Source organism: Gadus morhua, chromosome 10 (genome assembly GCF_902167405.1).
Source record: "Gadus morhua chromosome 10, gadMor3.0, whole genome shotgun sequence".
NCBI classification, from domain to species: Eukaryota; Metazoa; Chordata; class Actinopteri; order Gadiformes; family Gadidae; genus Gadus; species Gadus morhua.
In genome coordinates this window covers 17,325,343-17,350,990 of record NC_044057.1, presented here as the reverse complement: position 1 = coordinate 17,350,990, position 25,648 = coordinate 17,325,343, and the positions used below count along the sequence as shown (strand labels likewise).

At 49.0% G+C, this 25,648-nt stretch overlaps 1 protein-coding gene across 2 annotated transcripts in view; it reads left to right on the top strand.

The window, feature by feature from the left end:
• Positions 1–25,648, top strand: part of unc5a (unc-5 netrin receptor A) — a 123,451-nt gene that overhangs the window by 60,326 nt on the left and 37,477 nt on the right. The window contains exons 3-6 of one of the 2 annotated variants that reach the window (XM_030367459.1): positions 12,592–12,735; positions 14,865–14,968; positions 16,661–16,841; positions 20,162–20,329. In XM_030367459.1, the coding sequence (XP_030223319.1) occupies positions 12,592–12,735; positions 14,865–14,968; positions 16,661–16,841; positions 20,162–20,329 (597 nt within the window). The remainder of the gene's footprint in view (positions 1–12,591; positions 12,736–14,864; positions 14,969–16,660; positions 16,842–20,161; positions 20,330–25,648) is intronic. The other variant, XM_030367461.1, reaches the window with a different exon arrangement.

Here is a 25,648-nt window from a genome sequence, read left to right as displayed (position 1 = left end):
GGGACTTGTATTTCATCCTGTCCCTTGCGGGTCGAGAGGGGAAAGATTTGGCGTCGAGGCAGCCCAAAAACAGATGGCAAGGTGAATCGTTCCGGTGGTACATCTGCCAAAGTGTTCCATTAGAGTTCCTGGTTTGGTCAGAGTAATCAAATGCCTGTGTGTGTGCGTGTGTGCATGTGTGCGCGCGTGTGTGTTCACAGCTTATTTTGAAACATACCACAATGGGGTGAGCGACGTTAAGAGTGAGAACAGAGTTAAAGAGGATTTAATTGAAGTCTGCTATTGGCTGTCCTTGTGAATGCTGCGTGTGCTTCAATGGCAGTCGAAAAAGAGAATCTGTCAGAAATCAGAACATCACGAGCTGTATTCCTATTCGTGTTCTTATTCACACAAAGGCACTCAGACACAAGCTTCTCTTGGAGCCAAACTAGATTCCCTCCGGTAGATTTTCTTTTTTTCGAACACCAGTCCATACTCGCAGGAGTAATACAATTATTAAAATGAACTGCAATTAGGGGAACAAAAAGTGGTTAAGGCGATAATGGCCATTTGTCAAACAACAACGCTGGAGTTCCAGTCTCCCACACGTGCCGCCTCTTGTCCTCCCACCAAAACATATCTGCCCGCCAGCCTTCTCCCCGGGTCCTCTGAAGTCATTGTACATTGGTCATTTTTCTACAAGCCCGCTCCCAGCACAAGGTTGAAATGCACGCAAAAGTCTGAGAGTTATGGTTGGTTTCACCCAATTGTCGGAAACATGCCCCGTTTTCTTTTATATATCTCTTCAAATGAATGAGATGGATAGGTATTATCAGTGGAGCTCTGAAACTATTTCCATTTTGTCTTTCTTGTTGTTATTGTTGATGCTTTTGTTGTGGATGTAGGAAATGGAGTTGTCTTCCTATTCTTCACAGGTCAGTTGAAGAGCGAACGGTCTCTTTGACGATTGTGCTCTGGTTGCCGAGCGATATGGTCAGGCTATATTCATCATGTATAATCCTCAAGTGTCCATTTAATTCCTATTTATGTAAAAGACAACGATGACTTTGAAGGACTCACTCGGCTTGTATCTGAACAGTTTGACCGTATTGACTGCTGTCGACCGTAGATACCACTTCATAAGCCTTTTGTGCGGATAGATTTTCTTTACCCTTTCTCCGAAAAACCCTCAAGGTAAGGCAAGAATGTTTGTCAAAAATGAAAGGTAAAGGTTGTAGAGTAGAGGAGAGAGAGTCATACTATACCTTGATTAAGTGCTGTAAGAAATAAAGCATTAAATGGACCGTATAATGAATGCATATTCAGAGCTGAATGGTAATGTGGTCATATCAGGACATGGCTTATGGCCAACTGCATAACATTCATGGTAAATTCAAAATGATAAACACTAGAATCTATGTTCTAGGATTAATTTTTAATTGTATTATTTTTGACTATAACTATTTAATTGTATAATAATAGCATAATTACATTTTCTTGGACATACTTTGAGTATATCAGAAGTTCTGTGTGCCATGGTGTTCCAGGCTAGTCTACACATCGGGCTTCCCAGGATTCCTTTCAAGATGGATAGCCAGTAGCCACTGTAGTCGATAATGAGCGAGTGAGTGGATGAATGAGGGTGTGAAACACTCCATCGTCGGTTGGCTTATGGCCAAGAGAGCATTTTGAATTAAAATCCTACTGTAAGCAGAAGAAAACCCAAAGCAGAGGAAACATTTATGTGTTCATGACAATTTAATAATGATAATAATGTTGGCATAAAGAGTATATGTAATTTAATATAACAAAAGTAATAACATAGCGTATGCCAATCTTGATATGTTTTTTCAATGATTTTGACATCCAGCAGTCACCAAAACGTTTGTGGGAACAAAAGAGTTGCCCTTCGTTACGTAGCCTGCAATCACATGAACCCCACGCCCGCCATCTCATCTCCGCCTTCACAAAAAACTGTTGAGGGTGGAGAACTACATTTCCCAGGCTGAATTAATCCTCCCTTCGAACACTGACAAGATCCAAAATGGAGAAAGAAAATAAGAACCCCCAACTGTAACCCATTCCTACCCTCCTGCTTCAGACGGCAAGGAAACAGAACACATTGTACAGCAATGTGCCGTAAATGTGAGTTCACCTTATAAATCACCTCTCTCTGAGCCTCTGAAACGATGGCAGCGAATGTCATGAGAGAGGAGAGAAGAAAGAGAGAGAGGGGGGGAGAGAGAGAGAGAGGGGGGAGAGGGAGAGGGGGAGAGAGAGAGAGAGAGGGAGAGAGAGAGCGTTTTGTTGTCAATCAACACCTGCTCCGCTCAAATTCGTTTAAAAATAGTGGAAGCTTGAGGTCTAGTGAGCGGTCTGACAGCCAAGTAGTCCTGGGAGATGGCTTTGATTGGCAGAGGAACTACTGACAGGAGTTGCTGACAGTAATGCGGTGTGTCTCCGGGCCCAAAGAGATATTCAATGTAGGCATTTTATACACAAGTTTTCCAAAATCCTTGTGCATGCTCATCACTTATTAATCATTAACTAGATATCTTTCATGGTCAGGTCTAATTTAATAAGGGTGTTTTTATTTTATTTTCCAACAAGCAGATAAATTGTGTCTAAAAAGTCTTGTAAAATGCTGAATAGAAAATAAGTTTATGTTTTCGAGTTATGGTGCTGCAAAGCAAAAGGGGGTTGTGGATTGTATAATGGAATGCAAAAATATTAGTATAGCCTCTTGTAAGCATATTTTATAGTGCAGCATAATTTCATTGTCAATACATAACACTGCATTAATCAAGAACACAAACAATCACAAGCACAAACACACACATGCACACATTGCAGGCACAAATGCACACACTCTCAGACACAAACACTAAGACATGCCCAGAGAGTTTGATCAAAGGACAGGGTGCTTGTTATCATCTTCTGGGTAGGCTACTATGAGACTAGGAGAGGTGAGGGAGCGGAAACTGTTTCCACGGTGCAAGTAAAGTATTTCCATCACAGCTCATTTCAAACCACATGGCCAAAGTAATTCTTAGCTTTTCTCGTTGATGCACCTTGTAACCACTGAAGGAGCACTTTGCTACTTGTGGTATTGGGGACTAGTTTTTTTCACTTTTAATTGTTTGATTGTGTTTTAATTTGTTCTGTCTTGATCTTTAAGGCTGGAACAAAGCCTGCGTTTCTTCAGAGGATTTATTCTCTCCATCAAAAACACTAAAGACGTAATCCTTAATACATTAATTATTATTTTGTGTAATTAGTATTAATCAAATGTATGAGTAAAGAATACTTCTTATTGCAACTACCTCTTTTGCTTAAGACTTTATAAAGTTTATCTTAACTCAAATTTAACTTTACTTCCCCGTGATTAATTTCATACAGGTCATAAAAAATACACTGCAGATCCGAATTGCGATTGCAAAGCCCAAAAAGAGCAGCAACAAAACTGTTGACGGATTTAGAAAGATTTCACAGCCTCCGTGATCCCTCTAGCAGTTTACCTAACACTGTTGTTGTGGCGCTGGATATTTACATTCGCCCCCACACACCTTCATTGGATTACCATAAATAAATGAATACTCTTCTTCAAATCCAGTCAATGCGTCTGGCCACTGGCCCAAAATGGCAACGGGAGCTCGCAAAAAGGGGGATTGGGTGGTAAAATAAAAAAATAAAATAAATGCAATTTGGATGGCAGGGAGCAGGCGCTGACAATATGGCAGCAAAGCTGTCTCACCTGAGGCAGTCTTTCCTTATTTACTTTGACGCCCAAAGCCATGTCACACAGTGGGGGTGGAGAGACACCCTCGCTAGCTAGCGAGACAATCGCGTCTCTCTGGAGCTAACGCTGGATCAGATCCGCTCGGCGGGAGCGCAGTGGAGGCGAGCTCCGCGCGCCCAAGGCCGTCACCTCTGATGATGTTCTCGTTTGAGTGTCGGACAAGGTGTGCACGGGAGATAAAGGATAAGTATAGGCGCCCGGGCACGACGTGGGAACGCCGCCGCGCTAATCCGGGAACGTTTCGGCGCATGCCGTCGTGTTTGGGGGTGTGGGGGCGGGATTGGAAGGGACGGGGGGGGGGGGTCAGGATGTCTGGAGAGTAATTACAATGAGGGCAACGTGATGAATCACAACGGTTGAAGAAAGAAATTGAAAAAAAAAAAAGAAGAGGTAGAGGGGGGAAAAAAAAGAGAGCTGTGTGTACACGTTGAAAGGTTAGGCAAACTAATTATGCGGCCACGCGAATGGAAAAGCCAGTGCTTTGCATTAATCTTCATTTAATGCGATCAATACCCGTCCGATAATTAGTGAGTGGTGACCCGGCTCTCTGTGTTCCAAATAAAATGCAAAACTCATTTGGTTCGCTCGCCTTCCCTCTCTGATGTCTGTTTACGCGCGCCCGCTTTGTGCGGCGGAGAGTTCTGTAAATCAATTCATTATCACGTCTCGCCGTGTGCGAACACCTGCACTACGGAATATACAATGGGAGTATTATTTCTGTATGCGTCGCATCCTCGTGAGAGATCCGGTGTGCGCGGGATGGCGTGCAGCGAGAGAGCGACTAAACATACCGGCTCTGTTCTCCCCCTCGCAAAGATCTCACCCCCAAGAGGGAGATGCCAAAATGTGTAAATTGTGATTATTTACGACAACAAGAATCGTAAAAAGACAACGATATTCTATCTGCCCCCGAGCCCCACTCGTCATAGGCTGGCAGCAAATTGGCGTAGCGTGCGGCTCGCTGCTTTGTTAGATTAATCCCTTGACCCCCCCCATCCCCCCCCCCCCCCCACCCCCCCGGACCCCTCCCACCCCCCTGTGACATTGGGCAGCCATAAAAGATGACGCAATCCACTTTTTAGTAAGTGACAATCGGTTGGTGGATGGGTTTGAACTCGCCGCGGCCCCCAAATCCGGCCTCCGCTCAAGGACGGCTGGAATGGGCTGCTATGGAAACAGACAAACAAACACCCACAGCGGTGCCATGAACCCAAGGGGAGACGGTAAAACACATAATGCACTTTCGTCGGTCCGTGAGATAAAAAAAAAAATCGGAATCTCAAATGTTTTTTTCTTTTCTTTTACCGTTTGCGTGTTTCGTGTTTTAAAGTGGAGTGAAGAAGCGCCCATGCCCTCCGACGGCTCCTTGGAGTGGCATTGGACTGAGAGAGGGGGGGGGGGGGGCAGATTGATTGGTGCGCTCCCCCAGCGCCTGTTTGTCAGCCATGAATAATCTGTAACGGCGTTCGCACCGTTGCGGCAGGGGCCCTGGCCCCGCTCTTACTCATTGTGCAGAATGGACAGCTCAATCAAAGGGGAGGCACTTCAGGAGCCTGGTCGTAACCGGCGGCGGGGCCTTGACCCAGAACCCTGTCCTACTGACTCAGCCGCAGCCCCGTGGCGGGGACACGCCTCTGTATCCTTCCGGGCGCCGCTTTTTTTTGTTTGGATATCCATGGCGCCTCTTCGGTTTCCTTCTTTAAATGATCGGCTCGGATGTTATTTCTCTCTCTCTCTCTCTCTCTCTCTCTCTCTCTCTCTCTCTCTCTCTCTCTCTCTCTCTCTCTCTCTCTCTCTCTCTCTCTCTCTCTCTCTCTCTCTCTCTCTCTCTCTCTCTCTCTCTCTTTCCCCCCCTCTCTCTCTCTCTCTCTTTCCCCCCCTCTCTCGCGGCCTCGGCCTCTCTCTCTCGGCCTCTCTTGCTGTTTCTCTCTCATCCTTTCTTTGCTCTCTTTTACTCTTTCTGTCTGTCCCTCAGCCCCCTCCCTTCCCACCCTCTCCCTCTCCTCATTTCTCCCCCTCTTCCTCCCTCCCTCTCTCTGTATTAAGGGAGCCATGCGTCACTCAGAAGGCCACATGGTCCATTGTCCCCGGTCAGGGACATCATACACATCAACCCCCCCCCCCCCCCCCCCCCCCTCCTTCAGGCAGTATCAGTGTCCACGCATGGGGTGTCTGCGTGTGACGAGCAGCAGCCTTCTTCCCCGCCCATCAACCGGCAACACCCACTCTACATGGTAATGAAAGTTGGCGAGAGGGCAAGCTTTGATGCAGTCGCAGGCCTTGATGAGCTGCAGGGATTTGGCCGTTGGCCTTAAGCCCCCCCCCCCCCGCCCTCCCGGAGTTCTCACCTCTACCTGAGATTGGTTGCTTCGCCCCTTCAGGGACATTATTAACATCTTTTCTTTTTTTGTTTCTTTAGCTTCTTTTCCCTTCAATAACTTTCGCTCCGAGGCTCTATCACTGTTGTTTTTCTGAGGGAGGGGGGGAGATGGGTTGGCGGGGTGGGGGCTGAAAGAACCCAGTTCACAGTGTGTGGCTTCACCTCACTAGGCCCTCGACTGGGCGGAAAGGGGCTTAGCAGCAAAGTCCTTTTGTTGTCCCTTCCCACCTCCGGTGAAAGGAAACGGCGGCCATTTTGCAGTGGCTGCCGATAATGACATTTATGTCATCAGGTACAATGGGGGGGAATGAGGGGGGGGGGGGGCACACAGCCTTTCCCGGACAGTGGCTCCTCAAATCCCACCCTCTGTGTCTGTGATGTCTTTGCTACCGACGTGTGTGTGTGTGTGTGAAAACCTCCTCTTCTATCGGCCTGTGCCTCCTCCCTCCACCACCCCTAATCCCAGGGTAGTCGCTGATGAATCCCCCGGCCACGCACGCGCGCCGGGGATGCAGCCCTAATTGAATTTCCCTCCTCGACCACAATGAACACACACTCCGAAAAAAAAAGGGTGGCCGCACGTTACAGTCTCCGCCTTTTGATAAGCAAATGACCCCGACGGAATTGAGGTCAGCGGCTGCGAAAACAAGAGTGCGGGGGCGAGGAATGGAGTCCCGCGCTTCGCCCGGCCCAATATCGACTCGGCCGGGATTGAGTCCGATGATGTTTGCCCTCGCCGCTGCTCAGCCCATTGGCACTTGAGGAGATTCATCTGTCACACCCACACACACTCAAACGCGCGCACACACACACACACACACACACACACACACACACACACACACACACACACACACACACACACACACACACACACACACACACACACACACACACACACACGAGAAAGACACACACACACACGAGAAAGACACACACACAGAAGGACACACAAACACACACTCACACACACACACACATACGAAAGACCCCCCCCACACACACACACACAAAGAAGGAAGACACAAACACACATACGAAAGACCCCCCCCACACACACACACACAAAGAAGGAAGACACACACACACAAACACACGTGCAATCAAAGACAGACACCGCACATGCACACACAAACACACCCACACAAACATACAATCAAAGACAGACACAAACGCATGCACACACAAACACACCTACACACACAAACAACACAATAACAAAGACAAACACACATGAACTAAGACTCACACACACACACACACAGATATATATATATATATATATATATATATATATATATATATATACATACACATGCACCCAGAGTCAAACAAAACCAAAATACAATGAGTGTTACAGAAATGAGAACCAGCTCTCTGAGTGTGTTTGTAGATGGCGATTGTGTTCCGTTCACACGTTTAAATTGAAATCCCATATGTGATTGACGGCCTCATTCTGCCCCATCCAAGGAAGGAAAGGAACAGCGGTAAACACAAAACTTTATTCAACCTGCTGTACACTTTGACAACAAAGGGGATCTTTTCGCCAGAAGGGCACTGCGCCTGTTTCCCACTATTTATTCATCTCACCGCCATCCATCTTTCCTCCTTCTCTATCCCTCCTCCTCTTTCTTTTCCTGCTATTCCATCCTGAATTGGAGACAGAGAGAGAGAGAGAGAGAGAGAGTTAGAGAGAGACACTGAGGACAGCGAGAGGGAGAGAGGGAGGGAGGGGGAGAGAGATGGACACTGCTATCAAAAGCTCTGCAACATGTTTGTGTGTTTGCTGCACCTGCACCCTGTAGACCCCCCCTCTCCGAGGCGTCGTCCACGGCTGTTGTTTCCCGTGGGCTGTGTATGCCGCCCCACTCACTACAGCTCACTAAAGCTCGCCCACACACACTAGTGATTGACGCGAGACGCCTCCATGCTGAGCATCTCCACTCACTCACGATGACTTCACCCTCCTTACCGCGGGCTGAGTGGGTGAGACGGAGAGATTTCTGTGTGTGTGTGTGTGTGTGTGTGTGTGTGTGTGTGTGTGTGTGTGTGTGTGTGTGTGTGTGTGTGTGTGTGTGTGTGTGTGTGTGTGTGTGTGTGTGTGTGTGTGTGTGTGTGTGTGTGTCCTTGTGCGCAGACAAGCGTGCGTGTGCGTGTGGAGGAAGAGGCCTTGCCTATGTAAGCCCGTGAGCATGCCTCCTTGGAGTGTGAACATACACATTTTCCTGAATTTGATTCACATTCCTACACATTTAGGCTCTGACTACTATCAACTTCCGCGGGGTCATGGTCCTCCGGGGACGGGGACTCTCTCCGCCCACCTGCTATCGCCCCTCCATTTAAAAACACAGGGCTTACAACTATGTTCAGAATTTATAGTGGTGTCAGTAATTTAATCACATGTTTAAATTTTTCACCGGGATTCATAGCGCCTGGGGACGGGCAATGATTCTTAAACGGACTGTATATCAAACTAACTGCGGGGAGATTCATGTCATGGTTTAATTATTATATAACACCCTGTAGTAACTGCAGGCTCACTATTTAGCTTTAATGGGTGAGTACATTTGCTTGCGTCTGAATGCCATCCGTCATACAATATCAGCCCTGTTTTTTTCTTTTCCTTTGGAGCATCCATTTCGGCTTGACGGTCATTTGGGTCAGGAAGTGAGAGGTTTCTTTTTATTTGAGTCAATACGTACCGGTCGTAAGAACAGAGGTCATAGTGCTCGAACAAAGCTAGAATGTTATATGTACTCGAAACAACACCAAAACTCCTAACTCTTTGGATGAAAACAGAAAAGATAGCTATGTTTGCACCCTGGGCTAGCTGCAGGCTCCTTCTGTTTTCTCCATGAAGGAGACGCTGATGAGATTGTTTTGTCTCACTTATTAATTGGAGTGAAATTGGACAGTGGAGTGACTCACTCAAAGCCGGTTTACAGGTTTGTGTTGCTGACAAAGAAAACAGGTAATTATGGAGACAGGAAGAGATAAGCAAGCTGAATGCAATTACCTAGGCTTCAAATTGGATGTCTTGGTATTTCTCACCTCTGATTCCTGTTGTTCATGCTTTACATCTCTCTGTGGATCTTCATTCCCCCCGAAAAATTCTGCTATTCCTGGAACGCCTTTACCTGCTGTAACAAAATGTTTGGTTTAGCATTCCCAAAACAAATCCACCGCATTATTTACATTTATATGAATGCTAATCTGCCATGGCGTTCCCCCTAGAGTTAAAATTTGCAAACTATAAATAAATACATTAATAAATATGTTTATTGTTTTTATTTATAAATCCAATTTTGGTGGTTATTTTCATTTGTTTCTATTTATCTTTTTCGATTTGTGTTTTTACCTCACCTATGTACCATAACGTACCACTGTAGAGAAAGGGGGCTGACAGCACACAGTTTTATTAATGCTCAGAGTGCAGCTCGTGGCTGCCTCTGCTCAAGAGCTAGTCACTTAAAAAATAAAATGTGCTTACATTGGTTCCTGTTTGTGTTATTGCATTAGTTGTTAGCTATTAGCGTGTCTACGACAGCCATTTGTGAAAATTGTTTAACCTCCAAAAAAATTTTTCATTTTGAAAGTGTATCAGGAGGGATGCATCCTCCATCACCCTGATTTATAAAAGTAGCCAAAGAGATGTTTTAATATCATGCAAATTATCCACTGGATGGTGATTAGTGGGTTCCGTTTTCAGGGTCGAAGACTATTCGGTACATTTTGCTGTATCGCAGTTCTGATGTCACCACTGTCACTGATTCCGACTAACTCATTGTGCTCGGGGAAACTGTCATGAGGGCAGAAAAAAACCTGTCAAAACCCGGCACCTGTCTTTGGCAGCTTTGACAAACTCTCTTTTCCCGCGGGACCGACAATATCACCAGTGCCGGCTAGAATCGGGCCCCATATAGACATAAACACACCTTGCCTCGCATAAACGACTCACAAAAATACTTCTATTTGGCTTAAATGAATCCATCATATTTATAGAACACAACATATACCTTCTGCCTGTTTCCTAACTGCCATTTTGGGGGATTCAGCGGCCAATGGAAGAGGCGTGGGCCGATGTATAGATAAGAGTACAGCGAGTGTCAACAAATGTTTTTGAGTAAATATCGGCTGTAGTACCACTCACGACTGAGACCTTAAGACACTGTGTGTGTGTGTGTGTGTGTGTGTGTGTGTGTGTGTGTGTGTGTGTAGTACCTCCTTACCAGTGTGTGTGTGTGTGTAGAACCTCTTACAGTTGTGTATGTGTGTGTAGTACCTCTTACAGCAGTGTGTGTGTGTGTGTGTGTGTGTATAGTACCTCTTACTGTTGTGTGTCCTCTGTGTCACATGCACAGAGGTCAACGTCAGTCTACTGAAGGCCCTGCAGCGAAGCTAACGGGAGCTAGCGCAGAGCAGCGCTCTCTAAGCCTGGCTATGAAGTCACAGAGGATTATATTAAGGCGAGGGATCAGGTCTGATTCTCAACCATGGCGGATGCCTCTCACGTATGTATCCCCTGTACTTAAACCAGATAGATGTTGTGTTTAAAGCGGGCGTGGGCTCCACATGTCAGGCCAAATGCCCCCATAGACATGGAACGGGGGATGTTTTAGTTCTGTATCAGTATCATAGAAGCAGTCGGAAGAGGTCTGTCGGTCTGGGGATGAGCAAAGAGACGTTTTTTTATGGTTTAAATGTTTATTTCCTCAGCGACATTTGCTATACTTGATCCAAAAGATGAACATGAAGTGATTGCGTGGTGGATTTCAGTAAAAGGAAAGCTTCTCCAAACACATTAAGGGAAAAAACAAAATGGATGGCCTCATCCTTTCAGTTGAAAGCCATTTTTTAGGAGGAACATCATTGGGCCTCAAGAGTAAATAGTAACAAAAAAGATACAGATAATCCCTCAATGATTTTGTGTTGCATATGCCCTTCTTTGTGCGTCTGTTTACTTTGGTGCCGGCAAGTTCAGGCGAATGCTGTCGATAAAAGATGCATATTCATTGCAGGGCTCGAGGCGTTGGCGGGTAGGCTTAAAAATAAAAAAGTTCTCGTCGCGTAATAGATATATTGTCAGAAGGTTTTCCACATTGAACAGCACTTTAGGTGAGGTTCCTAAGCAGACGTGTGGATGTTTATCTTTGCTCTGTGTTAGATCGTCAGACAATCCGTCTGACTTACTCATTCCCTGTTTGATTTAGAAGGTTTTAGGGAGTAACAGAAGGAGAAAAACGCCTACATGGATGGTGCTGCTGCAAAGTTCAAGTTTTCAGCGTTAACTTTACTAAACAAGAACTGATAACAAACTGACAATAGCTGAGGTTATATTTTTTATATTATGTTATTATATTTCCATTTAGTGTGTGTGTGTGTGTGTGTGTGCGTATATTATAAATTGTAAAAGGAAAGTATGAAATTGGTATAATCTCTGCTATTGAGAAACGGGTTATCAGATTATGGTCGAATAAAAAGAGTAGCGTACTTTGACAATGAATAATCCATTATAAAGTAGTGGAGCTCATGAGTCACGCCTAAAAGTTACAATGGAGATTTGTCCTCGCCGTGCACGATGTGCAAAGGTTACCGCTCGCCGGCTATACGTTTACAATGTGAACTACTGCCGTATGTGTGCCGCTGCCATGGAAACATCTCTACGAGGCGTTGTGATGCAGAGAGATAAAGCTATAATCTCTGGGCCGAAACGGGGGGATATACGTCCTCGGATGCTAGGCTGTGTGTGGGCACTTTTAAACAACAATGGAAACAACAGTTATACAGTGAGTTAGGAATAAAAATGGCGACCTTGTGTTGGGTTAAGGCAGCAGAATGTTTTTTTACTCTTTCCTTCCCTTCCGGGGTAACTGGTTAATCTTTCTTTGTGGAAGGTCCTCTATAAAAGACCCTCACTTTCATCTCGGAAAAAGGCTATTTAGTCGCGCGTGGCGCTGTGTCGCGCGAGTATCATTTGGTTTGGAAATAATATACAGTGAAGGGGGGGAAAGTGGTTCTGGATGAGTCCCCCTGTTTGTTTGTAAGTGTGTTTAGTGCTTTCCCTTTATTCGCCAAATGACTGCGCCTGAGACCATGGTTTAAACTGTTGCTTTTTCGCCGCCCCCCCAAATTACAGCGAGCTGCTTTTGGGCCCTGCGTGTCACTCTCCCGAGTTAACAAGCACCCTGTTTAGATTCGATTATGGTCTGCCTGCTTGATATTCCAACACCACTTCTTATTTCCCGCTCCCTTTTTCTTTATCACGACCGGATCCTTTAAAGTATCCATGGCACTTGTTTCTTCCCCTCACATTGACAGAATTAAACACTTTTCCTTTCGAGATGACTTTTAACCTCACAGCTCTCCCGACGGAGAACTGCTCTCTCTCTCTGTTTGACGTTAATCGTCCTTTTTCGTCTCTGTTTTTGTCCAGCCCTTCCCATCATGCAGGTGAAGATCGACATCACCCGGCAGCAGGTGGAGAAGGTGTTCGGGCTGGATGAGTACTGGTGCCAGTGCGTGGCGTGGAGTACCACGGGAACTCAGAAGAGCCAGAAAGCCTTTATCAGGATCGCCTGTAAGTGAGGCTTCAACACAGTACACTGTAATTATCAGCAACAACAACAGTACATTGTGTTTGTCTACTACCGCATGAATCTGCCTATTGGGGGAGGTAGATGGATATCATGCCTTTTCAGGTTGAAGTCTTGGGGGGGGCTGGCTAAAAAAGAGAAAGCGACACCATTATCATTCATGACACACGGCTTATTACAAAGATCACAGCGTTATGAAATCATGCTCCCGAGATGTCACTTGAGAGAGAATAAAAAAGGACAGGGAAAGAGTAATACATCTGTTTGGACGCAAAGTCAAAAAAAGAAAGTGCAGCAGTCAATTTGGGTATTCATGAGCATATTTCTCACCAGATACAGTACAGCCAGCAATGATCCCTATGATGAAAATATCTGAAATGAAGACGGGTTTGAAATTTATAGCCGCGCAGCCATCGTAAATCTGTCTTGGGAACACAGATGCACCCTTTGCTGCTGCCTCGAAAACTTTATTAGAAGAAGCCATTTTAAATCTGAGCTTCTTTTTTTTTTCACTGCTCACTCTATTAATTCAAACATAAATATGCATTATTCCAGACAGGCCTTTATGCAGTGCTGTCTTTGAGAAGTGCCAGGCGTTTTCAAAATACACACTCATTATCCAACCTTGTTTGAGCTCAACAAAGTCAGTAAGATGTGAGATAAGGACACGCATGTGTTTAATCTATGAACACACACACACACGCGCACGCGCGCTCTAACAGAGGACATCTGTGAATCTGGAGGTGCACACATGCACAAATCCATTCCAGCCCTCTAGGCTTCTAGGCCTTATTAAGTGTCCTCCAGTCCCGTTAGATCGCCTTCAGTGAATATCACAAAGTGTTCCACACGGCGCCGTAATGCCCCCTTTGGTATTAGCCGCCATGACACCAACATGTGTTTATGGAATACAACAGGGGGCCCGCAGACATTTCCTCGGCCACTAGATTCCCAATAATACTATTAGTTGTTGTAGGATATACATCACACTGCTACTACACACCAAGTCCATACTGTAGACCTGACTCTCATCTCCTCCAGGTTAACTCTTAGCCTGTATGCCTCTTATAGGGTTGGTCTCACGGGACACATTGCATACAAATAGCCATTTCTGGTTCATTTATTTATTAACACATCGTGTATGTGTAAATTCTTGACATGTACATGCCTGTCATGTGTACTATGTGTTCATTCTTTATATATCTTTTCTTTTTTTTTTCGCCATCAACCAAAATAATATACATTTGGGGATTTCACTGCTTTTAGTGTGCATGCAGCTAGGGAGAGAGGGGGTCTACACTGGCAGTCCATGTTTTTCTCGTCACAGTGATGTGAGACCAAAGCCACGGATCACGCTGGAGTGAGAGTGAGTGCATTCAGGCGGGCTTGCAGCCACCTTTGTCTGCGCTCTTCAGGGCTTGGTTACTTCCTGTGGTTCCTCCCAGGCCCTCTCCCAACGGGGCTTGCGGATTGTGGGGATGGGAAAGTGGACCGAGCTGTGTGTGAATGTGTGTGTGTGCACGCATCATGTATGCGTGTGTGTTCATATTGTGTGTATGTGGGCACACGCATTGTGTGTTTGTGTGTTAGTCTGTATCCATACGCATTGTGTGTGTGTGTGTTTGTGTGTGTATCCATACGCATTGAGTGTGTGAGTGTGTATGTGGGTGTTCAGGTATTATGCATGTGCATTAGTCTGTCTTCATGTGTATGTTGCACAGCAGGGGATGGGGGTGGGGGTTAGTAGTAATGCCATGGCTTTAGCATGATTTAGCCGGTGCTGCTGTGTGGGCCCAGGCGAGAGTGTGCACAGAGGTCTGTAATAATCAGCCTCGCTCGGGCCCTGACCCCTCTGGGACTCATTTAGCAGCACAGAGTGCAACAGGCTTCCATGTCAAGGCCTTTCCGCTGCGGCATAAACGAAATAAGCTGTTTGGTTTAATGCTTGGGGTGTCACGTGACGCTCACCAGATTTCCTGCCGGATTAGGTTTGTCCTTTATGTTTTTTTATATCGCGATAGATCTGTTGTGTATATTTTTTATTATCTTATTTTGTGTGTTTTCTTTTTTCTTTTTTCTTTTTTTTCCATGACCATCTCCTGCGCCGCTGCAGACCTGCGGAAGAACTTTGAAGAGGAGCCCCAGGGGAAGGAGGTGACTCTGGACCAGGAGGTGTTGTTGCGATGCCATCCTCCCGAAGGGGTGCCTCCGCCTGAGGTGAGAGAGAGAGAGAGAGAGAGAGAGAGAGAGAGAGAGAGAGAGAGAGAGAGAGAGAGAGAGAGAGAGAGAGAGAGAGAGAGAGAGAGAGAGAGAGAGAGAGAGAGAGAGAGAGAGAGAGAGAGAGAGAGAGAGAGAGAGAGCGCTCAACTGAAAGGTAGCCAGTTATTTATAGGTGCATGTCTCGCGTACCTTTGCCCTTCGTTCTCATTCTCACGTCAGACATCAAAACAAAAGGGAAAAATAAATAAATAAAATGGTTGGGTCTAATGTGGACTAAAAGCCTTCAACAGGGGGAAATACACGCACGCACTCATATACCCATGCATGCACGCACATACACGGCACGGACAGATAAATGGCGCTTTTAATTATTCCCGCTTATTGATTTATTATCCTTTTTACATCGCTGAAAAGCCATACATCACGTTGTCTCATCACATCATTCAGAAGGAGCTCGGAGGCTTCTTTCCTGGGCTGGCACCTCTAAAGGCCTATATATAATTAATGGCTCCATTTGCCTCACCCGTTCTCCCTCTCGCTCTCCTTTCTCCCTTTTCACTTCCCCCTGTGCACTTTCTTTCCTTGACCACCTTCTTTCTCTTGTTGTTTCGTTGTTACTCTCATTCCGTTCATTCACTCTTTGGTCTCTCCGGACAGCATTCTCTCTCTCTTTCTCTCGCTCTCGCTCTCTCTCTCCCCCTCCCTCCCTCCCCCTTTCTACCTTCTACTTCTCCATACCATCCCCCCTCCTCCTCCCTGCACACATTGTGTCTCTTGGAAGAGAAGGGTGTGTACATTGCGGAGGCGAGGACGGAGGTGTCTGTATGTAGAGCAAGGTGAAGGCCAGCTGCTCCCACTGGGTCCACGTGCGGCCGCTCGCTCCCATGTTACAAGCTCACACACTCAGCACTCCAGCGGTTGTGACACAAAGCGTGCCAGGCATTAGCACACACACACACACACACACACACACACACACACACACACACACACACACACACACACACACACACACACACACACACACACACACCTCCCACCTCCCACCTCCTGCAGAATACACAACAGCTACAGTATAGTAAAAACGTATGCAGGGACAGTGGGGTTTGGGGGACAAGGGACTAGCTGGAGAGAGCAAAACAGAATGCACAACACAAGCATGTGAAGGTCGCCATAGGAGGCTGTTGGTAGGTGGGGGGAGGGAGGATTGTAAACCAAAAAAAAGAGCCCTATGGCGTGAGGTCACTGCATTCACCGGCAGTAATACAAGTTCCTGTTGCGACGGCGTCGGCCCAAGAGAGAAGAGGACAAGGGAAGCTTTGAGTGTGTAGGCTGACAAAAAAGGCTGGACAAGGTCCAGGCTGTATTGTTTCCAGAGAGCAGTGCGCGCCCTCACTAGCCCTGATCATCAAATGGCCGCTCTCCTGCAGCTTGAGTAGGGGTTGTTCAGTCGACACAGGAGCGACAGCTCCTCCACGGACAAAGCACTACAGAACAGATTTCTCCAAGTGTTTGTCTGTGCGGTGGTTACATCAAAAAGTGTGTTATGTTTCCCTGTTAGAATAGGGATTTAACATCCGGGGCACTGTTGTGGAAGCTGGGTAATGCTACTGAGAGAGGAACCGGCAGCACGTGTGCAGTGGAGGTGTTGACCTGTAGTCAAACACTAATATGTGCTCCCCTTACCAGGTGGAGTGGCAGCGGAACGAGGACGTGTTGGACCCGGCCAGCGACCCCAACTTCTTCGTCACCGCCGACCACAACCTCATCATCAAGCAGGCGCGCCTGGCCGACACGGGCAACTACACGTGCGCCGCCAAGAACATCGTCGCCCGCCGCAAGAGTCCCTCAGCCACCGTGGTGGTCTATGGTAGGTGACCTTCTCGCCCCCACCTAGTCTAAGTTCCCGTTCCAGCAGCCAGGATCTGCAGTGATGCATGCCACCGTGAAATAACAAAAGGTATAGCTGTTGTCGGGTTTCTGTGTATCTTGCATGTGACCTTCGGTGCATTCCAATAGTCGTTTCTATAGTGGTACGGCTCGCCCCCTCGCGTCCTAAATTCTCCAAACATGCTCCTTTAGCGCCATTATAGCCAGTATGTTAATGCGTAGTAAGTGAGAGAAGCGTCTTAGAATCGAGCTGGCTGAAGCTGCTTCGGATCGTGGCTACATCAGTGTACCCTTCACCAGAAGTGCTTCGTAGATTTGACGATGGGACGTATGCCCATAGAGCCTCCCTGAAGACTCTGATTGGCCGAGATCATAAACGGTTGCCGTTGCAGCTCTACTGGCTCGTTTCCACACAGCTCCTTTCCTGGTGCTAGCCCACTTACTGAACTTCACTTCACTTCACACCTCCATGAGGGTATAGCGAGTGAGCAATAGGAATCAGGATGTAGGAAAAGGTTTTGAAATGCACCCCGTGTGTTAACTCGTGAATCCAAGTAGTAATGGTGGTCCTGGTGGTGGTGATGGCGGGGAATGCATTGCAGAAAACCCTGGGTGTGCCTCTCCCTTGCTAAGTGAAAATGTCATAGCACTCGTCCGATAACTCTAATTGTCATTGCGACGTGGAGCCGCTTACTGGAGACCTTTTCCGGTGATGCACTAATGATTAGCTAGATAAACACGAGGGCATTAGAAATTGCAAAAATAATGATCACCTTCAATAAAATACGCTACAGGTGACGCACACACACACACACACACACACACAGAGAGACAAAGACACGGACAAAGACACAAATCAAAACTGACACACTGCATCCGCAGCCTCAAATCAGCAATCAGCAATCTCTTTCCCCCTCCTTTGTAGCGATGCCAACGGGAGGCAAGGAATTGAATTAACAGCAAACTGTAAATAATGACTAGGCTTGATAAGCACACTGACCTTTATTAAAATGCGAAGGAACAGCACATTTTCTCTCGCAGAGGCCTCCCTTGGCACGAGTACTACTTAGGTGTGCATACATTACTGCCTGCCTTAATTCCTGGGTACATGCTAAAGAGAAACGGAGAGACCCTCACCTCAGAAGGAGTGATGAAAGCACCGTCGAGTGTGTGGGCTATACAGCGAAGCACGGTGTGTAAGCTGTGACCCTGGGTTGGCTGTGATTCGATTAAGGCGTTTAGGTGCCTGCGAGTTGAGTGCCGTAAATGGAGGGCAATATTGTACTGTAATGAAATCATCTGTGGCTAAATATATACTGTGGGCAATGGCCGTTTACTACTTAAGCTATATCACTGTTTTAACTGTGATATGGCGATGGGAGTATGGCTAGGGTGCAGTGTCTTGCATTTAGCTAAGTTTTTTGGGGATACAGTATCATAGTGTGGAGGAAACATAATGTAGTTTCTGAGGTCTTATTTTTCAACAACAACACATCCCCTGAGCATACTAAGTGGATGTTTGGTTATTTTGAAGTCTGGAGCTGAAATAGATAGTAGATAATAGATAGAAGTCATAGAACGCCCCCTTGGTCACCTTCTTAGTCCTGTTATTCAATTTCAATCTCGGAGCCTTAGAAACGATAAACAAATTGCAGGCGAGTTCAAAAATACCTTTTTTTTTTTTAAATCACACTATTCATGGCAAAATAACAAACAAGTAAAACCCTGGCAGTGTTAATTTAAATAACTCAATGGTGGAATGCTCTTTCAAATACAATAATGTGTATACCATCGCTCTGTTCTTGAGGATAAAAAAAACAACAATGCCTATCTTTAGCCATCAGAAGTTCTAGGTATGGAAAATCATTATAACCTCACTTACTTATAGTGGGCTCAGGGAATAGGCGGGCAGAAATGCATTTTAACAAGGCCCGGCTGGTGACTGCACTCTGTGCTAAGAGGTAATCAGGGGCAGCGTTGCCTGGCAATTTGCCTCGCTGTGGTGGGCAATCAATCGCATAGAGAGGGCAAGGAAATGATTCAGCCACGGCAATGAGAGCGCAAGAGAAAGACAAAGAGAGAGAGAAAGAGAGCGAGGGAGAGAGAGAGAGCGAGGGAGAGAGAGAGAGCGAGGGAGAGAGGGAGAGCGAGGGAGAGAGAGAGAGCGAGGGAGAGAGGGAGAGCGAGGGAGAGAGAGAGAGCGAGGGAGAGAGGGAGAGCGAGGGAGAGAGAGAGCGAGGGAGGGAAGGAGGGGGAGAGGGAAGGAGGGAGGGCAGAGAGAGAGAGAGATGGGGAGAGAGGGAGAGGGAGAGAGGGAATGGGAGAGGAAGAAGAGAGGGAATGGGAGAGGAAGAACAAGGAACAGCAAGAGATCGAGGCACGCCGCCGGTTCCAGTCAACACTTGGAGTACCCCTTGGTCGGTCGGCGGCTGGGGCAGGCGCCGTGGTGAATACAGGAAGGAGTTGATTAGAACGAGCTAGATTTGATGCAATCACCTGCCATGATCCAGTTGTACAACAGCAATTATGTCCCCGATGGCTGGCGAGGGTTCAAGGCAAAAGTGCTTTGCCCTGCGAGGGGCTATTCAGTTCAGCGTGAGGCTGTTATAACAGGAACTCAGTTTGAGCTGCATTGCCTTTTACTGTCAACCCTATACGGGAATTGAATGTGACTGCCTGTTCCCAGCTCTATCATTTCAGGAGCACTTAAGAGAGGGAGTCAAGAATGAAATGCGAAGGACTTTGTATTCTCAGCGGTTCGGTTGTGTAGGGGGCACGATTTGAATAGCTCTAATTGCGGCGTACCTTGATAGCTTTGTTATTCAAGAAAAGCACAAGCTTGGGCCACTGACAAAGTGGCTCCAAGCATATTTCTTTTCCTGACCAGGTCCTTTCACTGTTAGCGCAATGTCTTGGCAGGGGGGGCTCTGACGTTTGCCATTAACATGTTGAGTTCCAACATGTCAGGTGGCCGTGTAATGTCCAGAGCCTTGTTATGAAGCCAGCGGTTGCGGGTCATGAAGCCCAGACAGCCCCTCCTGCATGGGGCTGCCCCTTAAGCCCACCTAGCCAGACCAGTGCAACAAAGAGAGCACACAGCATCGGTCACACTCTGGTCCCCCTCTGCACGACTCTTCTCCTTTGGTGCATGTCAGGTAATCCTGGCTGCTCTCTCCCCCCCCACTTCATCCCTCGCTCCCTGACTCCCTCCCCTCCCACCCCTCCCTCCCATCCTTCTCCTTTCCGCATCCCTTCTATCCTCCACAACCCCCCCCCCTTACCCCGATGCGGGCCGGACAGTCAACGGCGGCTGGTCCACGTGGACAACGTGGTCGTCCTGCAGTGCCGTGTGTGGGCGGGGCTGGCAGAAGAGGAGTCGCAGCTGCACCAACCCCACGCCGCTGAATGGAGGCACGTCCTGCGAGGGGCAGAACGTCCAGAAAAGTGCCTGCGTGGCCACCTGTCCAGGTAACAGCCCGAACCGGGCTCCGCCCCGATTCCACCGTACCGCAAACCGTAGCCGTAGCGCTTTTCTCGGCTTCCAGTGGCTTCTTCTTTCCGGCCCCTTTGTCTGCATCTCACGGCGGGCAACGCCGTCTCATGTTTGATTCATTTTTTCTCTATCGTTTGCCTGCTGCGGTTTTTGCATCTGTTGCGTAGAGGTGTTTTTTGTGTGTTTGGTGGTGCATCTGTTGTTTCCCCCCTACGATTCCGGTACACCATTTGTGGTTCATTTGGAGAACTTTATTTCTTTTGCTCATATCCACGCCTTTGCCTGCTGCACTGTACGACCGCGAGCTCTCGCTGTTCCGCCACCGCCTTCTCAGGCCAGACGTGGTGCGAACCACTGCACTGTGTCCAAGCACCCTAATACATCTGTGATGGTTTGGCCGCCCGACCCATGTAGTAAATCCGTGGGCTATAAAAAAAGCTGAATTGCAGCAGCAGTCTGTGAGCTATGTTTACGTGTTCGGAGTTAAGGCGCGTTTGATTTGCCTGCCTGCTCCTCCCCTGTGGGGGTTGTGTTGGCGAGGCAGGGAGCGTCATGGCTGATGCTGAGCACTTCATATCGATCCTTGGCAGTCTGAAATGGAAGTTAGGCTCGCTTCATTTGCGGGGGCCCCAGCTCGGGCCCCCCTTGACAGAGGGAGAGAGAGTTGACAGAGAAACGAGAAGGGGAGAGAGAGAGGGAGGGAGAGAGAGAGAGGGAGGGAGAGAGAGAGAGAGGGAGGGAGAGAGAAAGAGAGGGAGGGAGAGAGAGAGAGAGAGAGGGCGAGTGAGAGAAAGAACAAAGGCAAAAACACAAAATAAAGACATAGATGAAATAACACAACCTAAGAGGCAGCCCAGCGGAAAAGAACCAAGAGGGAGAAAAATAACAAAAGTTAAAAGTATCCGCAGAAACATTACAGAGAGGGCTGCGGACTGTTTACACAACCACTGTGTGTGCCAGTGCCGCGGGCGGGCCGATGTGTTTGGTGGGCATTGCGTGCGTAATGCAGTCCTGCTGACCGCAGGAGAAATCGCCCTCTTACGCTCAGTAACTGGCAGGAGGAGGGGAACCCAACACCTTTGGCACCGGGGGTTCGCTCCTGCCTGTCCCATAGCAGAGGTTATCGCCTGCACAGCCCAGCCCGGGGTGTCCCCTTACACATCTCCCATGTAAAGACATCAGCCGCCGCCGCTCGCCAGTATAAGTAACAGTCCCCTCCCTCCCCCCCCCCCCCCCCCCTCGAACCCCCGGAGGACTTGCTGCAGGAAGACAATAGAAGCACTGTTTGTGCGGTTGCGCGTGTGCGCATGCACACGCGTTTGTGCGCGCGTGCACACGCGTTTGTGCGCGCGTGCGTGCCTGTGCGTCGCGGGCTTCGCCGCCGCGCCGGGAGTCAATTCCGAGGGATTGGGATTTATCAACCCCGAAGCAATGGGCAATGAAATTATTAAGGGGCGCCCAGGGACGGGCCGGCCCGGCTCGCTGGAGGGAGGGCCCGCTGTGCGGCTCCGACCTCCAGCAGCAGCTTATAGAGATGAATGTCAGCGTAGAGCCCCCCCCCCACCCACCCCCATCCCCACTCCTACTACCTAGCCCCTCTCACTACCCACTACCCCTCTCTTTTTCCCCCCCAAGGGGCGGGTTTGTAATTTCAGCCCTTGGTGTGCTTGGATCGAGATTGCACGGAGCCCGGCCCGGGGAGCGGATCGGATAGGGGGGGGGGGGGCCCTTTGCTTCCCGTCCGGGTTCTGTTGATTGGACGAGAGCTCTGGCGGCGGCGGCGTGGCGTCGGGCCGCCTCGCACCTCCCCCGATCTCCCCCCCGCCCCCCCAATCTCCGTCCCTTCCTTTTGTTTGGTGACAGAAGGCCCCCCCCCCTCCCCGCCCCCATCCCCCCCTACACCTTTTCTCCGTCACCTGTTTTCTTTTTTTTCTTTTTCCACCTTGTGACAGCCCTCCGCTCCGCAGGGACAGCTCCAGCTGTCTTCCTGACGGGCGAGAGTCGCTGTCAGAAGACTCGGTTCCCCACGCCCCCCCCCCTCCCGTTAACCCGCCCCCACCATTCCCCACCCTCCGATGATGGGGCTGTTGTCTCTAATCAGTAGCGGCACCGCGGCCGCGGCCTGCACTCAGCGGAACACCTCCGGAGACAACCTCCCCCGTCCCCTCCGTCCCCCCCCCGGACCCCGCCAACCTTCACCCCCTCCCACCCCCAACACTTCTCCCGCACACCGGCCCCCCCGCTAAGATGAAGCGGTCGCCTCCTTCCTTCATTTGTCATGTGCCACGGACACGGCCACAGAGCCAGCCAACCCCCCCCCCCCTGCCCTGCATGCTCCAGGTGGAGCATACGACTAACATGGGAGCGTATGAATCGTGATGATCGGGTTGGATGAATGCAAGCGGGGATTGGTTGCTGAGGGGGGGGGGGGGGGGGGGGGGGGGCTGTGTCTGTCACACGGGACCTCATGTGAAGCGAGCCCCCCCTGGCCCACGGCGGTCTCGCGTACGCAGGTCGGTGCAGAAGCGGAGCTAACGTTAATTAGTGTTGCTCGTAGGACTGCGCTGCCTTTTTCATTTGGTGGAGGGGGACTCCACGAGGTGCACAGCAGACAGTGATTTCAGACCGTTACGTGGAGAGAGGAGAGACGAGGGGGAGAAGCTGAGCAGAATGAGGTACACAGGGGAGAGAGGGGGGGGGGGGGGTACTGTAAGAGTGTGGTAGATCACGCTATTCATTGAGACTCATTTGACATGGATTTCGGAGGTTGTCGTCTTTTTTGTTTTGCAAGTACCACCTGTCAAGACGCTCCATCTTTTGTTTCGTTCTTCCGTCGTCGCTGGTGCATTTGTTTTTCAGCTCGACAATTAAAAGCAGGTCTGGTTCCCCAGAGCTAATTGTCCTGATTGATCATTATTTAGCCATTGCGGAGCCTTTTTCGGAGCTCAGATCTTTTGTGAACGAGGTTACAGAGGAGGAGATAACAGGAGTTGCAGAATCTCGTTAATACCTGGTTGCCGGCTGTGTCGGTTTTGTCAAAAAAGCATCGCCTTCTTCTCATATGTGCCCCCTCCGGCCTTCAGGGAGACATTGACATTGTCAAACGAGAAGGAAAAAAAAAAACGTTCGGAATGTCAAACAAACCAAACAAGGGTTTTAGTCGAGCAAGACATCGCCCGATGTATCCTCTCTCTGTGGTGGTACATTTCTCTGTTCCTGTAGCTCGACGGCACCGAGCTACAGCCACGCTCATTACCGAAGCGGCCATCGCAGTTTAGCCCAACTAGTAAGCAAACCTTTTTTTTTTTTACAGCGTGATGCTCCCTCATACAGGACAGAATGTGATCATTTGTGCAGCATATTTAGTCTTTGAAGTGTTTAATGAGTGAGGTGTGGACCGCCTGCTGTGCGAGTGGCAGGGCTCGCGCGGGGATGACGGCGGAGGCGGAGAGTGACGTTGAGGCCCTGGGCCATTCTGCAGCACAGCGTTCTGCCTATCACGTTCTCTCCTCCCGTCTCACTCCATCCGTTTCTGACTCTTGCCCCTCTCTTTGTGCCCTTTTGTCTCTTCCCATTTCTTCCTCCCTCTATCTCTCTGAATCTCTCCCTCTCTGACTCTGTCCACCTCTTTCTATCTCTCTTCTTTTGTGTTCCCTTTGTCTATTCTCTTGTCTCTCTCTCTCTCTCTCTCTCTGTCTCTGTCTCTGTCTCTGTCTCTCTGTGCCCTCTTGTCTTTGCTCTCTGACTGTTCCCGGAAACATCCCTTATAATGAATCCCCCCCTCCCTGTCTGTTCATTGACTTCACCGCTGCATTGACTTGTGGTCAGGGCCAGGCAGGGTGTAGTCTTGATAAAATGTCAGACAGGGCAAATGTTCGGCTCACACCAGCCGTTACCGCGAAAGAGGCACAGGGCAACTCGAGCCTGAGAGGAAGCATGTCCTCACGTATTAATGTTATTTGTGAGGTTCGCATTTTATTTATAGATTTTCTTTGCTGAACAACATGACACCTGCGTGCGCCTATGACTGCACGCCACCGCATTGTCTCTAAAAACAGAGGCCTAACTTGAATAATTAAAGCTGTGTACTCAACCCCTAGGCTGGCCGGGGGAAGTGGCATATTTGGAGGGGAAAAAACATTACAAGGGGGGGGTGGGGGGGGGGGGGGGGGGCTGCTTGTCTAGGCTTATGTGTGAACGGTGTGTGTTGGGGTTCTTCCTATGAAAACACGGATTAACTCTGTTAAAGTGTGTCGTCTCTTAAAGTGTCAGTGAACCCACTGTTTCAGCTGGATCGCGAAGACTTAAGAGATTAAAAAAAGAACGTGTTTCTGGGCTTGGAGTTCTACTAAGGGGAGGGCCGTGTTAACGATCCACAGCAACCGTGTGATACTTTTTGAGTACCGTTGTCGGTGTATGAGCGTTATAATCAGCTACATATATACACTACACGTGTCCGGGATGCCTCACCCTCTCTCGGACCCTCTCTCCGCAGTCCAACACCACACCCCCGGGCAGAGCTCCACACATCCACCCAACGAGGTGATCCTCGGCCGTAGCCTCAATGAGCATACAGACAGGCCCCTCCACTTCCATCACCAGGAGGCCGTTACCCGCGTCGGATCCAGAGTGTTTTTGGGGGAGTCCGGCCCTCTTGTAGGGGGTACTCTACCCTTGACTGGTTGATCTCTTCCCCCCTGTTAGGGGGGGGGGGGGGGGTACTCGAATACCTGCGTATGGTTTGAGCTCTTCCTCTTGTCAGGGGTCCTCCACCCTTATACGGTGGAGTGCTTCCTCGTGTAGGGGTACTCTCCCCTAATACGCCTGAGTGGCTCCTCTTGTAGGGGCCGCTGGCTAATTCTCCCCGGCCGGCGTTTCTGTGAAAGGCCATTACGCGACGAGGAGCATCGACCGGGCGCCACCCGTGCTCCGACAGGACAGTGGGGGTGGAGACGGGGGGCCCGCTGACATCAGACATAATTGTCCACCTCCCCGTCTCGGGGGGGGGGGGGGGTTCCAATGATCTCGGAGCCTGTGTCTGTCGAGCCCGGGCCCCATTGTCAAGTGTGAACAGCGAAGGCTTTTTTCTTTTTTTGTGTAGAAATGGGGCTCCCCGCACACAAGGCGCGGTCGGGGGCCTCTTTTCTTCCGCTCTTGTCAACATGTCCAAATAGTCGCGCGGCGCTGCGCCATTGTGAACCGGGCCCCGCCTCTCCGCCCCCACCCCCCCCCCCCCCCCCCCGGACCCGGGCTCTAGCCCCCCGCCCGTTGCGAGGCGTGATTGAAAATCTGAA